General features: G+C 44.3%; 1 protein-coding gene across 3 annotated transcripts in view; it reads left to right on the top strand.

Annotated features, from left to right (window-relative positions):
- The window catches only part of LOC106567445 (serine/threonine-protein phosphatase 2A 55 kDa regulatory subunit B beta isoform), an 88,792-nt gene extending 63,152 nt beyond the window's left edge, over positions 1 to 25,640 (top strand). For 2 of the 3 annotated variants that reach the window (XM_014136708.2, XM_014136709.2), the window contains exons 2-9: positions 6,973 to 7,070; positions 9,990 to 10,155; positions 10,794 to 10,906; positions 14,974 to 15,151; positions 22,643 to 22,807; positions 24,038 to 24,207; positions 24,438 to 24,529; positions 24,653 to 25,640. In XM_014136708.2, coding sequence (XP_013992183.1) covers positions 6,973 to 7,070; positions 9,990 to 10,155; positions 10,794 to 10,906; positions 14,974 to 15,151; positions 22,643 to 22,807; positions 24,038 to 24,207; positions 24,438 to 24,529; positions 24,653 to 24,932 — 1,262 coding nt within the window. In that variant the 3' untranslated portion in view covers positions 24,933 to 25,640. Of the gene's footprint in view, positions 1 to 3,780; positions 4,023 to 6,972; positions 7,071 to 9,989; positions 10,156 to 10,793; positions 10,907 to 14,973; positions 15,152 to 22,642; positions 22,808 to 24,037; positions 24,208 to 24,437; positions 24,530 to 24,652 lie in introns of those variants that run through there. The other variant, XM_014136710.2, reaches the window with a different exon arrangement.
- The last annotated feature ends 1,779 nt before the right edge of the window (positions 25,641 to 27,419 follow it).

Below are 27,419 nucleotides of genomic sequence, written 5' to 3'. Positions count from 1 at the left end.
AGAGTGGCCTACCATCAAAATCAATGGAGAAAATGCATCCCATAACATTTTAACATGGAAATAGCTGTTCTATCATTCAGCCTACAGTAGCAGCTAATGTGTGGTGTTCAATGTAGTCCTACATTCCGTGAGACTTTTGGAAAAAATATGCAGGGCTTGACATTAACTTGTTTATCCACTTGTCCTTCAGACAAGGAGGTGACTTAAAATGTGTTGTTTGTGCAAGAAACCACTTTACAAAATAAAGTTAATTATTATTCCCATACCATTATTACAGAGAATCAGACAAATTATGCTACCTTCTGCATATTGGCTACTTAGCTTATTCAAGCCTGTCTCAAAATACAACACTTCCCCTTTAAGACAGAAAAAACTATCATTACCTGACTCGCTTTTCAATGATGGCTAGAAATGCACACGTTTTGTACTCTTGTAGGAAGCAACTATTCCCCCATTGCTGACTAGAAATGAGCTATAACTGGGCTAATAACTCACTTACTAGCGAAGAACATTAACAAATGTGCACACGTGGTTTAGTGCAGCTCTTGCTTTGATCTCAAATCAAGCGCATCTACCATAGCCACGGGAAGTAAGGGTGCTGAGGGTGCTGGAGCACCCCCTGAAAAATCTGAATAAATATATATGTATTTTTTGTTGTTGTTGGAAAAAATATTTTTTCACAAAAGTAGTGCACTGGGGTTTTAATAGTCCTGTATTAGCCCGACCGATATAGCCGCGTCTGCAGCGCGGGCAAAAACTCCCCACCCCCCTGTTGACCAAACATCTATATTAGTGGCTAATATTGGCAATTCCCACAGTAAAGGGAAACGTTGATAGTGTTAACTAAAGGGGAAAACTAGAAGTTGAGTGGAGTTCAATCTCGTGCTTCTCTGTGCTGGCTGATATTTATTTTGTGCGGCAGTCCCAGGGGAGCTGCGTGCCAGTGCATAGCTTACAGGGAACATTGCTCATCAGCCTGAAGTGTTGCTCCTTGCGCAATTGAAGAAGGCCTTTTTTCAATAGAGAGGAGGGTTGGAATGCTTCAGGAGGGCAGTCCAGTGTGTTTGCGAGGCAGAGGTCCTGAGTTTGAGTCTCAGTACGAGCTGAATCAGAGGGAAGCAGTACTCCTTAATCAAGCAGTGTGTCGTCCTTTACATGAACTTCCTGAACTTATCCCTATAGGCTTTAGCTAAGTGGACTAACACAGTCTTGTGACATGCAGCAGACCTGGTTCAGACCCAGTCAGTCACAAGAGCAAGATTAAATTGGGGGTGGAAAGGCTATCCTTAGAAGTCCTTTACAATGGTTTTTGTTTACCACAGTGAGCTTTGGATTCTATGACAAGGCATTCCAACTACAGTTGAAGTTGGAAGTTTACATACACTTAGGTTGGAGTCATTAAAACTCATTTTTCAACCACTCCACAAATTTCTTGTTAACAGACTTAGTTTTGGCAAGTCGGTCAGGACATCTACCTTGTGCATGACACAAGTAATTTTTCCAACAATTGTTTACAGACAGATTATTTCACATATAATTCACTGTATCGCAATTCCAGTGGGTCAGAGGTTTACATACTGTGCCAGCTTTAAAACAGCTTTAAAAAATTCCAGAAAATGATGTCATGGCTTTAGAAGCTTCTGATAGGCTAATTGACATCATTTGAGTCAATTGGAGGTGTACCTGTGGATGTATTTCAAGGCCTACCTTCAAACTCAGTGGCTCTTTGCTTGACATCATGGGAAAATCTAAAGAAATCAGCCAAGACGGCAGAAAAAAATTGTAGACCTCCACAAGTTTGGTTCATCCTTGAGAGCAATTTCCAAACACCAGAAGGTACCACGTTCATCTGTACAAACAATAGCATGCAAGTATAAACACCATGGGACCACACAGCCATCATACTGCTCAGGAAGGAGACGCGTTCTGTCTCCTAGAGATGAACGTACTTTGGTGCGAAAAGTACAAATCAATCCCAGAACAACAGCAAAGGAACTTGTGATGATGCTGGAGGCCATAAAAAAAGCCAGACTACGGTTTGCAACTGCACATGGGGACACAGATTGTACTTTTTGGAGAAATGTCCTCTGGTCTGATGAAACAAAATTAGAACTGTTTTGGCCATAATGACCCTCGTTATGTTTGGAGGAAAAAGGGGGAGGCTTGCAAGCTGAAGAGCACCATCCCAACCGTGAAGCACGGGGGTGGCAGCATCATGTTGTGGGGGTGCTTTGCTGCAGGAGGGACAGGTGCACTTCACAAAATAGATGGCTACATGAGGGAGGAAAATTATGTGGATATATTGAAGCAACATCACAAGACGTCAGTCAGGAAGTTAAAGCTTGGTTGCAAATGGGTCTTCCAAATGGACAATGACCCCAAGCATACTTCCAAAGTTGTGGCAAAATAGATTAAGGACAACAAAGTCAAGGTATTGGAGTGGCCATCACAAAGCCCTGACATCAATCCTATAGAAAATGTGTGGGCAGAACTGAAAAAGCGTTTGCGAGCAAGGAGGCCTACAAACCTGACTCAGTTACACTAGCTCTATCAGGAGGAATGGGCCAAAATTCACCCAACTTATTGTGGGAAGCTTGTGGAAGGCTACCCGAAACGTTTGACCCAAGTTAAACAATTTAAAGGCAATGCTGGCAAATACTATTTGAGTGTATGTAAAACTTCTGACCCACTGGGAATGTGATGAAATAAATAAAAGCTGAAATAAATCATTCTCTCTGCTATTATGCTGACATTTCACATTCTTAAAATAAAGTGGTGATCCTAACTGACCTAAGACAGGGAATTGTTACTAGGGCTAAATGTCAGGAATTGAGAAAAACTGAGTTTAAATGTACTTGGCTAAGGTGTATGTAAGCTTCCGACTTCAACTGTATATTCTTATGTGGGGCACATTTTGTGACACTCCCTTTTAACGCAGCCTGTGATCATCATAGAGTGAAAGACCCACGTCCAAGCTCCAGAGAGTCTTAGCTTTCAGGAATGGGCTCATAGTAGCTCATAGCCAAAACAGTTCAAATGTCAGGGCCAAATGAATTGTTTTCAGAAACCGCCAGAAGTTTCTGTTTACCACAGTCAGCTTTGGATTCTATCAGTTCTCTTCCACTTTTCCAGGCTGGCAAAGTACCAGGATGATGTCTATGGTTTTGAATCAGAATTTAGAGAACTGAATTGGAAAACTGAATCTGAATGCATCTGAGAAGTTCAATATATGAAACTTTGATAAACTTGAAATTATAGTTTGTTAACTTGATGCACAGACAATTAATGCAATATCTATCATATTGAAAATGAATATATAAATATTGAGCTTGAATATTCAATGAAATGGAAATTAAATGTTAAAGCTGACTGTAATATTCATTCAATTCAGTTTCAAATCAGGAAATACAAGTTCAGTTTACAAGTTCAGCATTACAATTTCAAAAAGATTAAATTCAAATTTAAAGTGATGGAATTCAAATAAAATGTATGTTGGCACTGAAATCGCTCCATACTCCCTCCCTGTCTCTCTCTCTCTCTCTCTCTCTCTCTCTCTCTCTCTCTCTCTCTCTCTCTCTCTTTCCCCCTTCTCTCTCTCTCTCTTTTAATCACACAGAAAAACACATCTATCTCTTTTCCTTTCATTCCATCTCTTTCTCGTTCTATCCCTCTCTATTTCTGACATGCTTCTCCTGGGAACAAAATATAATTATTTAAAAGCCTGGTCTTGTTTGTTTGGTTGGCTTAATGTTAACTATTCAAATCCGGACCGAGCGTTGTCGGTAAAAGCACTCTGTTCGCGAGTGTGTGGGAGTGTGTATGTGTGCGAGGGACTCATCTCTCCAGATCTGAAGAGAGTTTCGAACAATACAAATATACCTGCGAATGAGAGAGCGAGCCACAGCCCACCTGGCAGGGTATGTAACGTATCTCTGAGAGGATTGCATAGCAACAGTGTACCCAGGCACAGCCTCTAAAACAGATGCATCTGCTAGAGGAAGACCAGGGAAGATGTGTCAAAGGTAGGAATCAATCGACCACAATCTGCTTGAGGGAAAACTCATGATCGACTCCTTTTGTTTTTCAGATGAAAACAAACTATTTCCATTCTAGGCATGCCAGTTGAATTCTCTTAACCTCACACTGCTAGAACCAGCTTGAGATAGATATTCTACTTGATACATCTCCGTTCTGGATGTCCTGACCTGAATCAATGTTTGGTGCGTTCAGTCGACAGGTCATGTGAGGTACCAGGTGTGTCATGTCATTTTTGTTGTGTGTGTGTGTGACGTGGGCAGAAGGGAACCTACAGGGTTAGATAAGGAGACAGAGACGGAGAGGATACTCTCCCGCCTTGGATAGACTGTGTGTTTGGGCTGAGGATAGTTATGCATAATAGACACACAGATCCTCCATTTAGAAGCAAATCCCCTCCGCTGGCTGGCAGGGCAGGGCAGAGCTTACTGCTGCAGCATACATAAACACCCAGCAGCACATAGACAGCAATACAGGCTCTTTGTCTTCTTCGAGGTTGCCAAATTGTACGGTCGAGTCAAGAGCGGGGCGTGGAGTATGAGACACTTGAGAGGCTGTTAATGCGTACAGTGAGCTGTATTGGGGCTGTGGTGGCACTGATACGGCAGGCTGTTTACACAGACAGACAGAGGGGAGAGCATTCGTCCCCTAAGTTCCTTGGTGGTGTCGCAGTTCTTCAACGCTCCCTAGTGAGGGGTTGCTTTAATTAAACATCCCCGATTGCCCTACTTTCCTCTGTGGCTGTGTGGTTTAGATAGTCCTCATCACACCGCAAGACAGCCAACAATGGCAGCTTCCTTTGCCATTTCTCTAAGCCCCTAGAATGCAGACGGGTTATCTGGATTTGCGCACCACCTACAGTGATGCTGCTAAATGAGACGTTTGCGTCGTACACACACATTTGTCTGTCTGTGTTGTCCTAGGCGTAGTTTGTGTATGTTTCTCAGAGATGCAACAACAGTAATTCTGTACCATCGTCAACGGTTGGATGCCTGGCCACCCTGTTGGGGTCTGTAAAGACAGACATGGTCTTCCATCTCTATGTATGAACATGAGTGTGAGCATCTATCTGCCATCTTTAATATTGTAGGAAGAGGGTGTGGGGTGGCTCTTTTGTAATGCAACTTCACTGTCAACCACAGAATGGAGTGTTCCGAGTGTGCGACGGATGGACCAGAAATGTCATTTGTATCTGATCTGATGTGATTGAGTTGTAGAGACCTATTGCGGAGGCTTCCCCGCTACAGAGAGAAGCAGCAGGCTGTAATTCTCCAGGTCCACCATACCGTGTTATTGTAGAGATCTGGCGTGTGTGTCGGGGAGATGTGTGAGAGGGTTTTGCATATGAATGGGGTGGTGACAGACAGTGCGGGGGCAGGGGGGGGTGCTACTGATGGAGCTAGCCTAGCGAGGGGGCTGTAGCATTGTGAGTGGCCCAGGCTGTTGTTGTAGTGGTGGCCCAGGCCTTTCATCAGCCCTGAGATGAGCTAGTGGCACACATAATTGATCTGATCCATGGACACGCTATCTGAGCAGGCCTTTCTGCCTGGGAGAGAGCAGGCCTTCAAAGACTTGAGGAGCACATCAACTGCAGGGGCGTGAAAATAGACCGCTTGAATGCATTTAAGAATCAGGGTTACGTTTTTTAACTCTGCCTCTTGACCCGCCTACACTAGACAGTATATACACAAGTATGTGGACACCCCTTCAAATGAGTGGATTCAGCAATTTCAGCCACACCCATTGCAGACAGGTGTATAAAATCAAGCACACAGCCATGCAATCTCCATAGACAAACATTGGCAGTAGAATGGCCTTACTGAAGAAATAGGATGCCACATTTCCAACACATCAGTTTGTAGCTGCCGGTCAACTCTTTGCTGTTATTGTGAAGTGGAAACGTCTAGGAGCAACAACGGCTTAGCCGCGAAATGGTAGGCCTCACAAGCTTACAGAACGGGACCGCTGAAGCTCATAGCGCATAAAAATCGTCTGTCCTCGAATGCAACACTCACTACCAAGTTCCAAACTGCCTCTGTGAAGCAAGGTCAGCACAAGAACTGTTCTTCAGGAGCTTGATGAAATGGGTTTCCATGGCCGAGCAGCCGCACACAAACCCAAGATCACCATGCGCAATTTCAAGCGTCGGCTGGAGTGGCGCAAAGCTCGACATTGGACTCTAGAGCAGTGGAAACGCATTCTCTGGAGTGATGAATCATGCTTCACCATCTGGCAGTCCAACAGACAAATCTGGGATGTTTTTCATGGTTCGGGCTAGGCCCCTTAGTTCCAGTGAAGGGAAATCTTAACGCTATAGCATACAATGACATTCTAGACAATTCTGTGCTTCCAACTTTGTAGCAACAGTTTGCGGAATCATGTTTCAGCATGACAATGCCCCCGTGCACAAAGCAAGGTCCATACAGAAAGTTTGTTGAGATCAGTGTGGAAGAACTTGACTAGCCTGCACAGAGCGCCGACCTCAACCCCAATCAAAGACCTTTGGGATGAATTGGAAAGCCGACTGCAAGCCAGGCCTAATCGCCCAACATCAGTGCCCAAGCTCACTAATGCTCTTGTTGCTGAATGGAAGCAAGTCCCTGCAGCAATGTTCCAACATCCTGAGGAAAGCCTTCCCGGAAGAGTGGAGGCTGTTTTGCAGCAAAGGGGAGACTGACTCCATATTAATGCCCATGATTTTGGAATGAGATGTTTAACGAGCAGGTGTCCATATACTTTTGGTGATGTGGTGCATTTCAAGCCATTCACCAATTTAATTTCACATAGCTGGGTCTTCAAAATAGATTTTACGGTTATCAATGAGGTGAAGGAAACAGAACGTGACTCATTCAGGCATACAGTCGGTGGGTAATGTACTGTATCACTGTATTGAGTATCTCAGGGAGGTAACGTTTCTCTGTGTGTCTTATCTTCCAGCTGACATCATATCCACGGTTGAGTTCAACCCAACTGGAGAGCTGCTGGCAACGGGGGACAAGGGAGGGAGAGTGGTGGTGTTCCAGAGAGAACAGGAGGTAAGACCGGCACAGACCCCCATTCTCATCATGTCTCTCACATCCTGGCACTCTGTTTTACTATGTCACTAACCATTTGACATCTAGCTCATAAACCTGCATCTAATGAACCCATATTGAACCTTGAATGAAATAACATCACATCGGCACATGCATTACCATTCATAAACGTCCCTTTTTCAGGACCCTGTCTTTCAAAGATAATTCGTACGAATCCAAATAACTTCACAGATCTTCGTTGTAAAGGGTTTAAACACTGTTTCCCATGCTTGTTCAATGAACCATAAACAATTAATGAACATGCACCTGTGGAACGGTCGTTAAGACACTAACAGCTTACAGACGGTAGGCAATTAAGGTCACAGTTATGAAAACTTAGGACACTAAAGAGGCCTTTCTACTGACTCTGAAAACACCGAAAGAAAGATGCCCAGGGTCCCTGCTCATCTGCGTGAATGTGCCTTAGGCATGCTGCAAGGAGGCATGAGGACTGCAGATGTGGCCAGAGCAATAAATTGCAATGTTCTTACTGTGAGACGCCTAAGACAGCACTACAGGGAGACAGGACGGACAGCTGATCGTCCTCGCAGTGGCAGACCACGTGTAACAACACCTGCACAGGATCGGTACATCGAAACATCACACCTGCGGGACAGGTACAGGATGACAACAACAACTGCCCGAGTTACACCAGGAACGCACAATCCCTCCATCAGTGCTCAGACTGTCCACAATAGGCTGAGAGAGGCTGGACTGAGGGCTTGTCGGCCTGTTGTAAGGCAGGTCCTCACCAGACATCACCGGCAACAACGTCGCCTATGGGCACAAACCCACCGGACCACTGGACCAGACAGGACTGGCAAAAAGTGCTCTTCACTGACGAGTTGCGGTTTTGTTTCACCAGGGGTGATGGTCGGATTTGCGTTTATTGTTGAAGGAATGAGCGTTACACCGAGGCCTGTACTCTGGAGCGGGATCAATTTTGGAGGTGGAGGGTCCGTCATGGTCTGGGGCGGTGTTTCACAGCATCATCAGACTGAGCTTGTTGTCATTGCAGGCAATCTCAACACTGTGCGTTACAGGGAAGACATCCTCCTCCCTCATGTGGTACCCTTCCTGCAGGCTCATCCTGACATGACCTTCCAGCATGACAATGCCACCAGCCATACTGCTCGTTCTGTGCGTGATTTCCTACAAGACAGGAATATCAGTGTTCTGCCATGGCCAGCAAAGAGTCCGGATCTCAATGCCATTGAACACGTCTGGGACATGTTGGATCGGAGGGTGAGGGCTAGGGCCATTCCCCCCAGAAATGTCCGGGAACTTGCAGGTGCTTTGGTGGAAGAGTGGGGTAACATCTCACAGCAATAACTGGCACATCTGGTGCAGTCCATGAGGAGGAGATGCACTGCAGTACTTAATGCAGTTGGTGGCCACACCAGATACTGACTGTTACTTTTGATTTTGACCCCCCCCCCCCTTTGTTCAGGGACACATTATTCCATTTCTGTTAGTCACATGTCTGTGGAACTTGTTCAGTTTCTGTCTCAGTTGTTGAATCTTATTTTCATACAAATATTTACACGTCAAGTTTGCTCAAAATAAACGCAGTTGACAGTGAGAGGACGTTTCTTTTTTTTGCCGAGTTTAGATGTTGATTGGATGTGGAAGAAACCGTGCCAGCGTGTTACAGTAAAGGCTCGCACACATCGCACCGAATGTTGATCTAGCGTTCGTCTGCTGATCGTTCCGCGCACTGTGTTTTAGGGACGAGCCACTGTTGACATCCGACTGTCTTCACCCGATTCTACATGTAAAATTGGTGTACACTCGGTTAGCAAATGATGTCTGGCACTCTGTTCAGAGATGCTAAGTACTCTCGGCGAGCAAATACTATCGGTGTGTCTGAGCTCTTTCATTCGCTGGGTTACTGTGTAGTAGTAGTTGTAGCAGCAGTAGTAGCAGCAGTAGTACTAGTTGTGGAAGTGTTAAGGGTCTGTGAATGTTTATTCAGTGGTTGTAGGAGGTATTATGGAAAGATTATGGGCCACTCGGGGAGGCCTACCGTCTCCTTTGGAAGCTGGATGAAAGGACTAGACAGCGTCTGAACCTTCTGTCTGGCTGTGAGAAAATATGAACGTCAGGGACTGCATGAGATCCCCCCCTCCTTTCTCCGCGTCTTTTCACCTTCCAGCTGATTTCAAGGCGCTCCATAGTATCCGCTAATCCTCACACCAGAGCCCCCCCCCTTGCTTCCCCCTGTCTTCACCCCCGCAGAGGGCAAATCTGTTTCCATTAATACCCTCCCTTCTTGTTTGGTCATCTGATTTGGCTCTATTGATTCTGAAGCTTCCTGAGGTGAAACCTGACCTGCCATGTTGGCTGAGCTGAGGCTGCTGGGCTGTTATTGAGCTATCTCGCTGGCCCTTACTACAGATCCTGACAGCCTTACAATAGATTTAACCCACTTTTGCCTGATTTCTCATAGTTCTACTCAACAAAAATGCCTTATGAAGGCACAAGGTCTGTACAATGTCAGCAGTTATGTCAACCCGTATAATGCCGGAGAGGGATTTTGGTGACTGCTCAACATACTACACTCCCCATGTTTTGTTTGTTCCTGGGTAGTTCCTGGGTAGTGTGCGTATGTATGCTTGATCTAGAAAGCAGAAACCAGGCCGTCGACACATCTGCTGCTGTGAAAATCTTGGGTTGCTGTTTCCTTACATTTTGTCTATTCAGTGCAAATAGGAAGATCCCCACTCTCAAATTGTGTTCAATGTACCCCTCCTCTGTATCCTCATCCCGCAATATCGTTATCTTCATTTCATTGTCAAACTTCAAACACTGGCCTTTTTATTTTGCATGTCTGAATAGCTGAAAAATCCACAAACTCCAACGTTGTCCTGGTTGTTTCAGAGTAAGAACCAGCCCCACAGGAGAGGGGAGTACAATGTTTACAGCACCTTCCAGAGCCACGAGCCTGAGTTTGACTACCTGAAGAGCCTGGAGATCGAGGAGAAGATCAACAAGATCCGCTGGCTGCCTCAACAGAACGCTGCCTACTTCCTCCTCTCCACCAATGGTAAGCCGCACAGCCAGTTTTAGGGAAATCACCATATTTTACTGCTCACTTGTCGACGTTAGCGTTTGCTAATGGTTCCATTACCTCCATTACATCATCTGTTGCATAATACAGCCTATTGATTTTAGCCAAGCGGCTGCTTTATGGAAAAGTCTTCATGTGAAGTGCTGCAAGAGGCAGGAAGTGGCTCTTCTCAAGTTACATATTCACATATTCATCAGTCACTCCATTGACCTTTACAATACTGCAGTGCCCCTCCTTTCACCTTTCACTAAATGTATTAGACGGGGAACTTGCATCAGCAGACAGACTCCTATGAGGGCAGAGCGCTATCTTTGAACATCAGTGGAACAAGCTAGGCTGACAACAGGAGGCTTTAATCAGGTTAATTGGAGGCTATTGATCTCAGCTGATATATCTGCTATCTATTTATGCCATGCCAACCCTCCGCAGTGGCAAGCTTCCAATACTGTAGCAGCACAGCAGATCGAGCCGCACACCACTGAGTCGCCCTCCTCCCCTCCTTAGCACAGCTAGCTATCTCCCCAAGCCAGATCAGCACAGTACACCGTTCGTTTAGCCCATCCCTAGTCTGTTGTTGCTCATCCCTCTCTCCCCTCCTCCTCTCCTCCCTGCAGATAAAACGGTGAAGCTGTGGAAGATCAGTGAGCGGGACAAGAGACCGGAGGGCTACAACCTGAAGGACGAGGATGGGAGGATCCGAGACCCAACCACCATCACCGCCCTGCGGGTAAGATGCCAACCCGTACCCCACCACGGTGTCACCACAGCCTCCGGGCATCTCTGTGCCCACCCGCCCAGCGCTACATACAGAGGTTGAACACTGATGTCATCCTTCCTCTGGCAACCTGTGTCATTATCGCTCCCTATGGCAGTCTAAGCCTCTATCTCTCCCCCCAGTGCCACTGAGGGATTAAAGAAACTCGCCTGGTTTCATATCTTGCCAAATGCACATGTCTGTCAGTGTGAGGGTGTGGAGGGGGTGTTTCTGGGGGGGGGACACCAAGCGCCAATGCTGCTGACTGACCAAACATTAGCCAGGTCCAGTAGTGACCCATCTGTCTCCACCATCCTTTGACCAGGGGTCAGCATGGGGTCAAATATCACCCCCATCTCCATGGATACACAGACAGCAGGCTGGGACATGTCCGACATCAACTCTATTGGTAGCTGTCAGATGGTAAAGCCATAGTAGATTATAGCTGGTGTAAACAGAGGTCTTATGATGGGTAGACGTTTGTTGTCTTTTCCTTTATAAACATAAAAGGCCTGTTTTCATCATTGTTGTGTTACATGAAAGAAAAACCCCCAGAACAAACATTTGAATTGAATCCTCTCTTTTTCTCCTCCACTCTCATTTAAAAAAAAAAAGAATGTAATAGACATGTTTTCCTTCGTTCCAGAGCTCACACTCCGCACTCGTCAGTAAATATCATATTGATTTAGGAGAGAAGTGAGCTGTGTAGAAACTGTATCAATATTTCGACCCCTGGCTTGTGCCAATCATCCCTCTCTCCTCATGCTCTCATTTTCCACTCTGGGGCCCAAATTGACCCTTACGCAACACAGCCTTTGGAAATCAATAGAAATCACATTACGGTTGAGAGATGGAATTGTGAAACATCATTGAATGGGATTAAGTTAGTGGGAGGGAGCGACTGTGTTGCAGGCAGTGCTTGACTTGGGCAGGAGCTCACCGGAGCTGATTACCGGCAACTCCAATTTCCTACTGCTTGAGCTCCTGTTCCTCTTATAGAATATTATCTCAAAAGTATTGTGGAGCTTCTGCACCTAAATGTAAACAGTACCGGCACCTATTTCATTCCAAGTCGGGAGTAGGCAAGATCAGGTGGGATAATTCGAGCCAACGAGAAGGCAGATACGCATGTACAGGCACAACAGGCACAACGGTTACCACAGGCACAAAGTCAAAATTGGCTCTATCGTAAAAAGTCATGAAAACAGAACATTTATTTTTTTTTCGGTATTAATTTAAGGTTAGGTTTAAAATCATATTTTAAGAAGAGAAATTGTAGAAATAGTTGGGGTTTATGACTTTGTGGCTGTGGTAACTAGTGACGACCAGGCACAACTCCGATAAATAGTGTATTTTCTCCAAGTTGCTAGGATGTCACAGGTCCTACTTATATCAGTACACTCATAACAACCTAATCATTACGAAACTTCTATTAGATCAACTAAGCCACACGTAGCAAATATGCCATTCAATTATTTGTTAACCAAATTTGACACTCCCTCATTGACCTCCATACAAAAACTCCTCGCTTGGTGAGCAAAGAAAATGTCTGTCAGTCACTCTGAGAGAAAACATGATGTCACCCATCAGAGAGGTATGTACTGTCAGTCTGTCCCAGTACTCTGCAGAGGAGACCTTACTAACTGACTACACTTAACCCTATGTGGCCCCTCAGTAGTGGGACCAGTACAGGATCAATGTTATTGAAAATGTCCACTGCTCACTAGCATGCATACCACTGTGTATGCTATGCTTATTGTGAGATGGTACACTTAAGGAGGATTTACTATCCATTTGGGTTGAAGGTCTCCCATTTCTCTCCTATCCTGTCTGAACATATCACCCGCTTGGCTTGATTCATGTCCAGGTCTTTCTATTGAGTAATAACTGTGGACCGAAGCAGCTCCTCCCAGTGCTGCCTCATCTGAGAAACAGACGTTGATGTATGAGTTAATGACCTCAGCAGTCTCTGCAGCATGCTCCTCCTCCAACTCTCGCTGTGTGATGATGTGACCGTGCCGTGGCGCTGAGAGACACTCATCATGCTAGCAGACTCATATCTGATAATCATTGGCAGCGCTGTGTCTGTGTCTGTGTGGCGTTGACAGATGGTTTGTGTTCACTGTCAGACAGATACCCAATAATGGTCAGCCAAGGAGGCGCCCAAGAGTGAATACACATTAGTGAGCATGTCCCACTCCCCCTCTATGTCACTAGTTATCACTATCACTCATTACTCTCTCTCTCTCTCTCTCTCTCTCTCTCTCTCTCTCTCTCTCTCTCTCTCTCTCTCTCTCTCTCTCTCTCTCTCTCTCTCTGTCACTAGTTATCACTATCACTCATTACTCCTCTCTCTCTCTCTCTCTCTCTCTCTCTCTCTCTCTCTCTCTGTCACTAGTTATCACTATTACTCATTACTCCTCTCTATCTCTCTCTCTCTCTCTCTCTCTCTCTCTCTCTCTCTCTCTCTGCCACTAGTTATCACTATCACTCATTGCTCCTCTCTTCCTCGCTCTCTGTCAAATTGTCAACACTCCGTCTCCCTCCAGTATTCTCCATATTCCATTTTACCTCTACTTCTTTCCATAGTCTCTCTCTCCCCTCCCTCTAATGTGTAAATGTATCTTTCCCTTTTGTCTCTCCCGTGCCGAGCCTATAGACCAGTGGTAGTTCAGATTACTGTATGGGACAATATACAAACGCTTTTGAGAAAGATAATAAAAAATAAAATAACATTTTTATCGAGAAATGTTTTATTTATTTTATTATTATTTTTAATAAGAGATGAAAATGCAATGAATTCAAGGTTATTTGTTGATGTGAAAATCTAAATTGACCAATTTTAAGGTTGTGTCATTAGATTTGGGGTGAGGTCATGAGAAATTCTGGCTGAAAAATTCCCCCTGAAAAAGTTGAATACCACTGCTATAGAACATTAGAGACAGGGATTACGGCTGAGAACGGTAGAAATCCAATTCCAAGTGTGAATTGTCTGTGTGTGTGTGTGGGTGGGTGTGAGCGGTGTGTCTGTGGGGAGAGCGGCTGGAGGGGCATTTATCACTTTGCACAGACAGGAGAGGGTGTGTGAGGGGGAGTGCTAGTGAAGGTGGGGGGGGGGGTCCCTGGCGAGGAGCTGCAGGCTACAGCTGCTCCTCCTGTATGGCCGTTAAGCAGCTCTGTGAGGGGTTATCATTTACCAGCGCTTTTATTGCTCTTCCAACACAGCCAGAGGAACCACAGACAGACAGAGGGAGGGGGCAGTCTCTGTCAATAACACACACTACAACTGACAGCTCCACACAAATGAAGGAGTAGTCTGGGCTAGTGCTGGACCAATATACCGTGCAAACCTTCGTTTGGGATCTAGATATTTAAAACCAATTTCTTTGTTTTGGCAAATATGACGGTAGAAATACCCGCATGCCGATATCATCGATTGGAACTTGTAAACAGCCACAAGGTTTCCTATCTCCTGCAGTCCTGATTGTCAATCATAAAACCCTAATGCTCTTCTATAAGAGTCCTCCTCACATCCAGAGATAATGATCATGATGCATCAGCACAAGCCTCCTGCTGATTCCACTGAGTTGGCAATGCATTAGTCTAAATTGCGAGGCGCGTACGAGACAAAATCTGGAACATTTGTCGAGAAAGGGGCCCATAAAGTGTGCGAGTGTGGCAGACAAGGCCTTGCACAGTAGGGGTCTGGGTCTCTCTAGGGGCCCCCTGTTGTGTGGCTGGTGTCTAGGGGACCGGGCTGAGATTTGTCATCATTAAAGGACCCTACTCCCTGTGAGAACATGGGGTTCCCCATTATGGGCTGGCTAGAGGAGCTCTCAGTTCAGTCTCACACTGTCAGAGTGATGCATGAACAGCCCATACTGAAATACTGCACTCACTGAATTACTGACTGTTGAATACACGTTTGATGTTTATAAACACATCTTTTTCTTATTCTCTTTCTCTCCCTCCCCTCCATCACTCCCTCTCTCTCCACTTTTTTTCTCTCCTCCCTGCCACCCTCCTTCCCTCCCTCCTAGGTGCCAGTGCTGCAGCCCATGGACCTGATGGTGGAGGCGACGCCCAGGCGGGTGTTCTCCAACGCCCACACGTACCACATCAACTCCATCTCCGTCAGCAACGATTACGAGACCTACATGTCCACGGACGACCTGAGAATCAATCTGTGGAACCTGGAGATCACCAACCAGAGCTTCAGTATCCTTCTCCCAACAAACATAGTGTAGATGGCTAGACTGACCGCTGAGGAACTCATATTAAGAGATTGTCTCACTTTGGAAGATGTTTTCATTTTTTTGTTGTTGGATTAGCTCATTCATGATGATGTATGCATCACACTCAGGATGTTAAGCTAGAGGACAGAAAATATATACTATTAATTCTGAATTGCATTATTTCTCAGTTTCATGGGGAATAAAAAAGGTATTCAGTTTAAAGCAGTTTAAAGCTCATGTATGCAATAGAATTTGGGCCATTCCGCCGAATCGGTGCCATTTGCATGTTGTAACTTTTCAAAATTGAACTTCATTCTTTATCTTTTTTTCAGCACTGTATCTAATAACACACATGTTTAACTATTCAAAGTGTGTAATGGTCAATCTCAGGCAAGTTTTACAACGTTTCTAAATGGAAGATGGTTGCATTTTTCTCAGTCCTGTTACCAAAACTGTTTAAATATCAATTAAAAGTCATGCCAACTAGTTTCTTTGTTTTACCCTCAATAAAGTGGGTATTTTAAAGAAATTATTGGGTACATGTTGAAAAAAATATCTGTAGCTAAAAAGTCATATGCAGGCAAAAAAATGTTTAACACAAAGCCATTTTTTATTTTTAAGGGAGACCCCAACCTCAATTTTATCAAAAATCTATCATGTGTTTTATCAAACAATTGTTTAAATGATGGACCAAACATAATTGAAAAATAAGTGGTTTATCTTTATTTTTTTTAATAAAAAACAATTAAGTAACAGGAATGAACATTGGGTCACAGGAATGAGCACTGAGTAACAGGAATGAGCACTGAGTAACAGGAATGAGCACTGAGTAACAGGAATGAGCACTGAGTAACAGGAAGGAGCACTGAGTAACAGGAAGGAGCACTGAGTAACAGGAAGGAGCACTGAGTAACAGGAAGGAGCACTGAGTAACAGGAATGAGTGCTTGTGTGTGTGAGAATAACTTGATGTCACAGAACTTCCTTCAATTAAACAAAGATAAAACAGAGGTCATTATATTTGGCCAAAAAAGATCTGAGTCTAAATAGCAACATAAAGCAGTAACAATTGTGTGTGTGTGCTTTTGCATGAGTGCATGTGCGTGTATGTGAGCGTGTGCTTGTGTGTGGGGTGGGGTGGGCGGTAGAGAGAGAGAGAGAGAGAAGGTGTGAGTATCGCTCCTCCCCCTGCAGCATGTGTGTCTGGCTCCTGCCTCTGCACAGCATGGGTTCTCCATCTTCCTCTACAAAAGGCAAGAAAGACAAATACAAAAAGCTGAGAATATGAATCAGATCCTCAGATCTCTACATTGACTACCAGTATCTAATGTTCACTTGAAAATACTATTTTCTGAATATAAAACACAACATTCACTTGCAGACACGACATACAATTGTATTTCATATAGAATTGAAATGAATGAATGAACAAAACCTTGCCTTGCCTTTTCTAAGAAACAGTCTCTAGTTTGGCCCAGACATCGTTGTCAGTTTCCATGTAACGACCTGTGACTTGCCTCGCTGGTGGGATGGTACACAGGATGTCTTCGCGTGCTGACCAGCAAAACCTGTTGGCCCCAGTCCTTTTCGTACAACGAACCTTGACGTGTGTGTTGTTTGTGTCTGTGGTGATGCCAGGGTACAGTTGACCGTCGTACTTCAGCACACACCATTTGCCAACAACCTCAGGACTTTGCCACGGATTTTCTGTGGTCGTGGGAGCCTTCTGTCGATTGAATGTGAAATGCTTTGCATTAAAGCACTCACATCTCAGAGGATGTCTTGCTGTGCACAAGCAGCTGACATCCCTGTAGGTCACCTCTCCATGGCCTAGTGTTACTGCCTGATGCATCTTCATCGTAGCTGGAACTGGGCTATCTGGAGGTGTAATGAGGAGCTTCATGGCTTCTATCCTGGACTTGATCCTGTAGTAAAGTCTCGCTCCACTTTTTGCGACGTCTGCGCTTTTCCCCTCTTACTAAATGTTATTGACTGTTTTCTTCCTGCCTGATGCTATGTCCTCCCTGTATTTCTGCTGTTCCTTCTTTTAAGTATCTCTCTCTCCTTTCTGGGTCGGCATTGCGTCGAGTGCGATAGCTTTTCGAGCGCCATAGCTTTTCTGCAGCACCTAATCGATTGGCTCCCTGTAAGTAATGTGTTCACATTGTAAAACTGAAAACACCTTCAGTAATTCCAACTGTAAAACTTAAAATCAAGAGAATAGTATTATAATTAATCAATGTACATACCAGATACACATTTAAAATGGCTATTTCATTCAAACTTCTCACTCCTGTTACTCTTATTCAGTCCTGTTACCCTTCATCTGAGTAACAGGACTGAAAGTAACAGGACTGAGTTTTTAGCATAGCATTTGCAAACACATGATATGTAGCCACATGGCATCAATGCTAATAGCATGAGAACACATAGCACCTTCAAGTTGTTTACCAAAACTATCTAAAGAAAAAAAAAATACCTAAATTATTTCTTAGATGTTAACAGGACTGTACTTTGAGATTGACATTCTCAGTCATACTTAAAATATGATAAAAAAAATACAGAAAAAAGAGTGAGAGAACTTACTTTTGGTCTTCCCATGGCCTTCAGGAGACTCAAATGATGCTACCTTCTGTTGATCATGTGACTTGTGGAATGTCCCACATTTTTAGAGCGGGGAATGTGTCAGGCTAACAGGACTGAGTGAAAACCTGGGGACACGACTAAAATGTGTTTTAACTAACATATTATGATTTTACGATGAAAATTAAAATGTTATATCTAAATTGGAAATAGAGTCACAAAATAATACCAAAAAAATACGATTTCTGAAGGATTCTAATCATTATATTTCATGGTGAAGTGTAGTGTTAGAGAGTGGGGATGGGCTAAAATCAATTTTTTTCAGTATTCTAGGTAGTTTTTATTAAGGCTTCACATGATGTGTTTTCAAATTGCAATTAGGACAAAGTGCAGGACACTTTGCTTGATAATATAATGTATTACCGTAAATTCCGGACTATAAGCCACAACTTTTTCCCCAGCTTTGAACCTCGTGGCTTAAACAATGACGCGGCTAATATATGGATTTTTCCCGCTTTCAATTTTTTTTTTCCAAAAAAACACATTCTGTGACGTGCTCAGTTTTTTTGGCGGCATGAAGCTTTCATTAGACCAATGAAATTGCCGAACGGGTTAAGGTCAAACAACTTTTTTGTTTACTGTTTAGATTAAATCGAGCGCTCTCAAACTTCCCATCATTCTGATTACGGTAGTCATTTTGTCACCCATATTAAATCGTTTTTCTCCCCTCGTCAATCTACACACAATACCCCATAATGAGAAAGCAAAAACACGTTTTTAGAAACTGAATTATGACATTTAGAACTGAAATATCACATTTACATAAGTATTCAGACCCTTTACTCAGTACTTTGTTGAAGCACCTTTGATGGTACAAGCTTGGCACACCTGTATTTGGGGAGTTTCTCCCATTCTTCTCTGCAGACCCTCCCAAGCTCTGTCAGGTTGGATGGGGAATGTCGCTGCATCTCTCCAGAGATGTTTGATCGGGTTCAAGTCCGGGCTCTGGCTGGGCCACTCAAGCACATTCAGAGACTTGTCCTGAAGCCACTTCTGCGTTGTCTTGGCTGTGTGTTTAGGGTCGTTGTCCTGTTGGAAGGTGAACCTTTGCCCCAGTCTGAGGTCCTGAGCGCTCTGGAGCAGGTTTTCAACAAGGATCCCTCTGTACTTTGCTCCATTCATCTTTCCCTCGATCCTGACTAGTCTCCCAGTCTCTGCCGCTGAAAAACATCCCCACAGCATGATGCTGCCAACACCATGCTTCACCATAGGGATGGTGCGAGGTTTCCTCCAGATGTGACGCTTAGCATTCAGGCCAAAGAGTTCAATCTTGGTTTCATCAGACCAGAGAATCTTGTTCCTCATGGTCTGAGAGTCCTCTAGGTGCCGTTTGGCAAACTCCAAGTGGGCTGTCATTTACTTAGGAGTGGCTTCCGTCTGGCCAGTCTACCATAAAGGCCTTATTGGTGGAGTGCTGCAGAGATGGTTCTTCTTCTGGAAGGTTCTCCCATCTCCACAGAGGGACTTTAGAGCTCTGTCAGATTAACCATCGGGTTCTTGGTCACCTCCCTGACCAAGGTCCTTCTCCCCCGATTGCTTAGTTTGTCGGGTGGCCAGCTTTAGGAAGAGTCTTGGTGGTTCCAAACTTCTTCCATTTAAGAATAATGGAGGCCACTGTGTTCTTGAGGACCTTCAATGCTGCAGAATGTTTTTGGGTACCCTTCCCCAGATCTGTGCTTCGACACAATCCTGTCTTGGAGTTCTACAGACAATTCCTTTGACCTCATGGCTTGGTTTTTTCCCTGACATGCACTGTAAACTGTGGGACCTTATATAGACCAGGTTTGGCCGGGGTAGACCGTCATTGTAAATAAGAATTTGTTCTAAACTGACTAGTTAAATAAAGGTAAAACCAATCAAACAAACAAATTAGACAGGTGTGTGCCATTCCAAATCTGGTAAAAACCATTGAATTTACCACAGGTGGACTCCAATCAAGTTGTAGAAACATCTCAAGGATGATTAATGTTAACAGGATGCACCTGAGCTCAATTTTGAGTCTCATAGCAAAGGGTCTGAATACTTGTGTAAATAAGGTATTTTGGTCTTTTATTTTTAATACATTTGCAAAAATGTCTAAAAACCTGTTTTTGCTTTGTCATTATGAGGTATTGTGTGTAGATTGATGAGGAAAACAATTAATTTAATCCATTTTAGAATAAGGCTGTAACGTAACAAAATTTGGAAAAAGTCAAGGGGTCTGAATACTTTTCGAATGAACTGTAGATCTATATGACTCATCATATAGCCTGTTCAACCTCTCTTTCATGTCGTCTGAGATTCCAAAAGATTGGAAAGCAGCTGCAGTCATCCCCCTCTTCAAAGGAGGGGACACTCTTGACCCAAACTGTTACAGACCTATATCTATCCTCCTAGTCAATAAACAGATTACCGACCATTTCGAATCCCACCGCACCTTCTCCGCTATGCAATCTGGTTTCAGAGCTGGTCATGGGTGCACCTCAGCCACTTCTCAAGGTCCTAAACGATATCGTAACCGCCATCGATAAGAAACAATACTGTGCTGCCGTATTCATTGACCTCGCCAAGGCTTTCGACTCTGTCAATCACCACATCCTCATCGGCAGACTCGATAGTCTTGGTTTCTCAAATGATTGCCTCGCCTGGTTCACCAACTACTTCTCTGATAGAGTTCAATGTGTCAAATCGGATGGCCTGTTGTCCGGGCCATTGGTAGTCTCTATGGGGCTGCCACAGGGTTCAATTCTTGGGCCAACTCTTTTCTCTTTATACATCAATGATGTCGCTCTTGCTGCTGGTGAGTCTCTGATCCACCTCTACGCAGACGACACCATTCTGTATACTTCTGGCCCTTCTTTGGACACTGTGTTAACAACCCTCCAGACGAGCTTCAATGCCATACAACTCTCCTTCCGTGGCCTCCAACTGCTCTTAAATACAAGTAAAACTAAATCCATGCTCTTCAACCGATCGCTGCCTGCACCTGCCCGCCCGTCCAGCATCACTACTCTGGACGGTTCTGACTTATGTGGACAACTACAAATACCTAGGTGTCTGGTTAGACTATAAGCTCTCCTTCCAGACTCACATCAAACATCTCCAATCCAAAGTTAAATCTAGAATTGGCTTCCTATTTCGCAACAAAGCATCCTTCACTCATGCTGCCAAACATACCCTCGTACAACTGACCATCCTACCGATCCTTGACTTCGGCGATGTCATTTACAAAACAGCCTCCAATACCCTACTCAATAAACTGGATGCAGTCTATCACAGTGCCATCTGTTTTGTCACCAAAGCTCCATACACTACCCACCACTGCGACCTGCACGATCTCGTTGGCTGGCCCTCGCTTCATACTTGTCGCCAAACCCACTGGCTCCAGGTCATCTACAAGACCCTGCTAGGTAAAGTCCCCCCTTATCTCCGCTCACTGGTCACCATAGCAGCACCCACCTGTAGCACGCGCTCCAGCAGGTATATCTCTCTGGTCACCCCCAAAGCCAATTCCTCCTTTGGCCGTCTCTCCTTCCAGTTCTCTGCTGCCAATGACTGGAACGAACTACAACAATCTCTGAAACTGGAAACACTTATCTCCCTCACTAGCTTTAAGCACCAGCTGTCAGAGCAGCTCACAGATTACTGCACCTGTACATAGCCCATCTATAATTTAGCCCATACAAATACCTCTTCCCCTACTGTATTTATTTATTTATTTTGCTCCTTTGCACCCCATTATTTCTACGTTGCACTTTCTTCCACTACAAATCTACAATTCCAGTGTTTTACTTGCTATATTGTATTTACTTTGCCACCATGGCCTTTTTTGCCTTTACCTCCCTTATCTCACCTCATTTGCTCACGTTGTATATAGACTTATTTTTCTACTGTATTATTGACTGTATGTTTGTTTTACTCCATGTGTAACTCTGTGTTGTTATATGTGTCGAACTGCTTTGCTTTATCTTGGCCAGGTCGCAATTGTAAATGAGAACTTGTTCTCAACTTGCCTACCTGAAAGGTGAAATAAAATAAAAAAATCAAATAAATATGAAACTGCTGATGCCAGTGTGCCTACAAACCCCCTTTATCAGATCTTCCTCATAACAGAATGCTCATGGACTTCCACTGTTCCTTTAAATGGCAGGCAATTTGATCTAACAGCTTGGTTGATATTTACACTGGGTAGATAGCAATTAGCAAGCTGCTGGTATCTCTGTCTATATCCCCCCTGGGTCTTCATATGTCTGCCTCTCTGTCACTCTGGCCATTACCCTTTATCTGGTGCCTGTCTCTGTCCAGCAGTCATCTGCATCCCATCCCAGGTGTGTGTCAGAGAGAATCCAATGAGGTCATCTTTAAACAGGCGCACATCCCCATTGATCAACAATGATTTCCACTTTGAGGTTCTCTGCAGATCGCAGATGAGATGCCCTATGGACAGCAGAATGGATGGCTGAGCTTTGGGGCCCTGGGCACATATTGAGCTTCTTATTTACTGAGCCTCTTTACTGGATCAATCACAGTGCTACTGGCTAGTCAACCTCTCTCCTCAGCTCTCATCTCCTGTTTCTCTCTCTGTGATGGATCTGCTGTCATTTCCCTCCTCCGGACGAACGCTGGTTTCTGCTGTTCCTTGACATTTTTAAAGTCTTATTTTTTTTTTAACCCATGCTGTTTTTTCTTTTCATTTTTTTGTGCTTACTCTGGCAAACTCTAATGGGTTGCTATGCGTTTTCCCTTTCCTTCTCTTGTCCAATAGTTACTTTAAAGTCTCAAACTGTAAGCTGTGAATTGCATCAGTACTCCCTCTATGTGGTTGAGTTCCTTTACCCCCCCCCCCACCTCAGACATTGTGGACATCAAGCCGGCTAACATGGAGGAGCTGACAGAGGTGATCACAGCAGCGGAGTTCCATCCCAACCAGTGTAACACCTTCATCTACAGCAGCAGCAAGGGCTCCATCCGCCTGTGTGACATGAGGGCCTCAGCACTGTGTGACAACCACTCCAAATGTAAGACTGCCTCTGCCGCAACCCAAACCACTCATACGCTGTATATTGTCAGCAGGCTCCGTGATAAGGGCCAGGAGTTTTTCCTGACCACATGAGTTGACTAGGAAAAACTTTGGGACGAGTTGTCCCAAGCATTCAGGTCACATGATCAGGAAAAACCTGCTAGCCTTAAGCATAGGCACCGGGGCTATTGTAAGCTCTGAAGCCCTTATACCTCTATAACAGTCTATCAACTCTTTTCTAATAGCTACTGTGTCACTAACTGTTAGTCATTTGCTGCGCAGTGATAATTAGTATTTGTATGATGGCACAGTTGTTGGTAAATTAATTTATTGCATGTTACATGTTGTTGAACTGAGCTAAGCTGCAGGTGGACATGTCTTTGTGAGATATTATTGGAAAATAAGGTGGAAATGGAGGAAAACAGAGAAGCACTATGATCTCAAGGGGGATTTTTATCGATTTTTTTTCTTCTCCCCCCTCCAGTTGTTTTTTGCCATTTTTCCATGTACTAAGTTCTTTGTAAATTGGTGGACCAAAAAGTCCACAGGATACAAGTGTCTATTCCTCCATGGCTCTGAGTTGATCCAAACACACAGTGATATTGATGTTTCAAGGTCAGTCAAGGCTCTGTCCCTGAGCCCCAAATCATCCGTTTTCACCAGGCTGAACATATTGACGGATCATAGACAGACAAGAGGTTATGCAGTGAGAACAGCCATATTATAATATCTATTATTGGCACATATATCTTACATTTAATATCTTAAATAAGCTCACAGTATTTGTGTGTTCAATTATTGACCGTTAAGAGCGGCATTTGCATTTCAAATCAATTATCATCCTGTTTGAGAGGCCCCAGTGGATAAAGATCGACTCATAAATAGGAAAGAGATAAATTCCCAGAAGTAAATAATCAAGTATTAATGACGCGTTTGCATTGCAAAATACGACTATGTTAATTACATGTTTTACTGAGAAATAAATCTTCTAACATGAGAAATGGTTTTCTATTTAGCCGAGATTTATCAGTGAGATGTATTATTTCTCTCCTTTTCCTTTGCATATTTAGCGGTTGTTTAGAAGAGCCAGCTGATGGCTTAAATTAGCTGGTGCAGTGTGAAAGTGATTAATCAATCAACCGGAGCTGTAAGCCAGAGAGTGGCTTCTCCAGTGCTTTTTTTGGCCAGATGTTAACACAGCTTGTTCCTCTGTCTGTTCCCCCTGCAGTCTTCGAGGAGCCGGAGGACCCCAGTAACCGCTCCTTCTTCTCTGAGATCATCTCCTCCATCTCAGATGTCAAGTTCAGCCACAGCGGGCGCTACCTGATGACACGGGACTACCTCACTGTCAAAGTGTGGGACCTCAACATGGAGAGCAAACCTCTGGAGACCTACCAGGTAGAGTATACCCCCCGTTACAACACGTACACTTTTTTTTTTGTATGTGTCAAGCTTGTTATGGAGACCTTGATACACTGTAGATCATACATCGTTCTGAACATTTTTGCACATCGCTGGGTACAAAAAAGAAATATGCAAAGGGAAAATACCAGAGCCATATATTGACCGAAAACACATGGTTCTGGAAAATATATCTCCCTTTATTTCCCCCTTTTTCTCTCTTCTAGGTGCACGACTACCTGAGGAGTAAGCTGTGCTCCCTGTATGAGAACGACTGCATCTTCGACAAGTTTGAATGTGTCTGGAATGGGTCTGACAGGTCAGTGACCGCCGCTGTATTAGGATCGGTGTGACTGGAGATCTTCATACTTTACATCAGTGTATCAATAGATAAGGTTGGATGAGATCACCCACCCCTCTCTCTCTCTCTCTCTCTCCGTAGTGTGATCATGACCGGCTCCTACAACAACTTCTTCCGCATGTTCGACCGCAACACCAAGCGTGACGTGACCCTGGAGGCGTCGAGGGAGAACAGCAAGCCCCGGGCCATCCTGAAGCCCAGGAAGGTGTGTGTGGGAGGCAAGAGACGCAAGGACGAGATCAGTGTGGACAGCCTGGACTTCAGCAAGAAGATCCTGCACACCGCTTGGCACCCCTCTGAGAACATCATCGCCGTGGCCGCCACCAACAACCTGTACATATTCCAGGACAAGGTCAACTAAGGTTGGATGGACGAAGTGCAGAGCAGCACAGACCAGCATAGCGCGCCCTGGCTGGCTGGCTGACTGACCGCGCTCACCTGGGGACTGGGAGAGAGCCGCAAGGCTGGGAATCTCTGGCCGCACTGCAACTTGTGAAGAAGAGACACTGACAGCTTTGCAGCTTCTCTCTCTCTCTCGGAGACTGGCCGCCATGTTGTTGTAAATCCAGGGTTGCCCTCGGTTGCACCCAGAACATTGAGAACGATGGCTGTCAACGCCTGTTTATTTTGTTTTTCTCCATTTTACAATTTTCTCCCTCAAAGTTGTTGCTGTAGTTTTGATGGATATGCACAGAAATGCAGGGATGATACTTTTATGTGTATGTTCCTAAGTAGAAACAGGAGTACTTTGCATTGGGGAGATGGAGATGAACTGAGAGACTGGCTCCACTAACTCACCCTTTGCATCCCTGAGACGATGACATGCTTAGATGCTACTGAAATGGTGTGAGCTTGATGCCCTTTGACCTCTTCTCCTGCCCCCCTCTGTATCTCTTAATTTATTTATTTATCATTTCTCTTCATGGTTTCGAAACATACCTGCAGAGGAACGGATGTTGTTACTGGGTAGGATTGATTTAAAACAATGTAGCAAGCTTTTTCTTCCAATTTTTTTAAAATACATTTACAAAAATACAAAATGTATAATAAAAAAAATGAGTAACCTAAATAGTCATGACTTTTTATTATGGGCTCAGTGATCCCGGGAACAGAGCTGGGAAAATGAATCTAACACATTACTGTCTCTTTAGCCCCGTTTATACTTGGTGCTGTGTCCTGATCCTGTCTACATTCTGATACGGCAGACAATTAGTGTAGATCAGTAGTTCCCAAACCTTTTATAGTCCCTTACCCCTTCAAACATTCAATCTCCAGCTGCGTACTCCCTCTAGCACCAGGGTCAGCGCACTCTCAAATGTTGTTTGCCGTCATTGTAAAAGCCTGCCACACACACACATACACTATATGACATATTTATTAAACATAAGAATGAGTGTGTTTGTGTCACAATCCGGCTCGTGGGATGTGACAAAGAGCTCTTATAGGACCAGGGCACAAATAATTAACAATAATCAATAATTTAGCTCTTTATTTAGCCATCTTACACGTAAAATTGTATTTGTTCATTGAAAATTGTGAATAACTCACCACAGGTTAATGAGAAGGGTGTGCTTGAAAGGATACACATACCTCTGCAATGTTGGGTTGTATTGGAGAGAGTCTGTCTTAAATCATTTTCCACACACAGTCTGTGCCTGTATTTAGTTTATGCTAGTGAGGGCCGAGAATCCACTCTCACATAGGTACGTGGTTGCAAAGGGCATCATTGTCTTAACGTGATGTGCCAAGACAGGATACTCTGAGCGCAGCCCAATCCAGAAATCTGGCAGTGTTTTCTGATGAAATTACATTTTTCCCAGAACCACTTGTTGCAATTTGGATGAGGCTCTCTTGTTCAGATATCAGTAAGTGGACTGGAAGCAGGGCATGAAAGGGATAACAGATCCAGTTGTTTGTGTCATCCGTTTCAGGAAAGTACCTGCGTTCTTGCGCACCCAACTCACTCAGGTGCTTCGCTATATCACATTTGACATTGTCCGTAAGCTTGAGTTCATTTGCACACAAAAAAAATCATACAATGATGGAAAGACCTGTGTGTTGTCCTTGTTAATGTAGACAGAGAAGAGCTCCAACTTCTTAATCATAGCCTCAATTTTGTCCCGCACATTGAATATAGTTGTAGAGTCCCTGTAATCCTAGATTCAGATCATTCAGGCGAGAAAAACATCACCCAGAATTATGGTCAGTGAAGAAAACTTTAAGCTCGTCTCTCAATTTAAAAAAAAGTGTCAATACTAAGCCATTGATAACCAGCGCATGTTGTAAAAGCGTTACATGGTTGCTGCCCATATCACTGCATAATGCAGAAAATACACAAGAGTTCAGGGGCCTTGCTTTAACAAAGTTAACCATTTTCACTGTAGTGTCCAAAACGTCTTTCAAGCGATCAGGCATTCCTTTGGCAGCCAGAGCCTCTCAGTGGATGCTGCAGTGTACCCAAATGGTGTCGGGAGCAACTGCTTGCACGTGTGTTAACACTCCACTATGTCTCACTGTCATGGCTTTTGCACCATCAGTACAGATACCAACACATCTTGACCACCAAAGTCCAAAAAGGGTATATTTCAGCAGAATGCACATTTTTACTTTATGGACACATGCCTTGAGTCAATGGTGGACGATTTAAATGATTTAAGATATCTAGATCCATTACAACACTACCTCCGAAGGTGTTCAGGAGGACCTGGGCCTGGTTTCGCCAAAAGCATTTTAAGGCTCATTTCATCATTACAACCTTCGTGGGAGCATCCAGGCTGTATCACATCTGGCCGTGATTGGGAGCATCCAGGCTGTATCACATCTGGCCGTGATTGGGAGCATCCAGGCT

Source organism: Salmo salar, chromosome ssa13, assembly GCF_905237065.1.
Source record: "Salmo salar chromosome ssa13, Ssal_v3.1, whole genome shotgun sequence".
Classification (NCBI taxonomy): Eukaryota; Metazoa; Chordata; class Actinopteri; order Salmoniformes; family Salmonidae; genus Salmo; species Salmo salar.
This window is presented reverse-complemented; position numbering and strand designations above follow the sequence as displayed.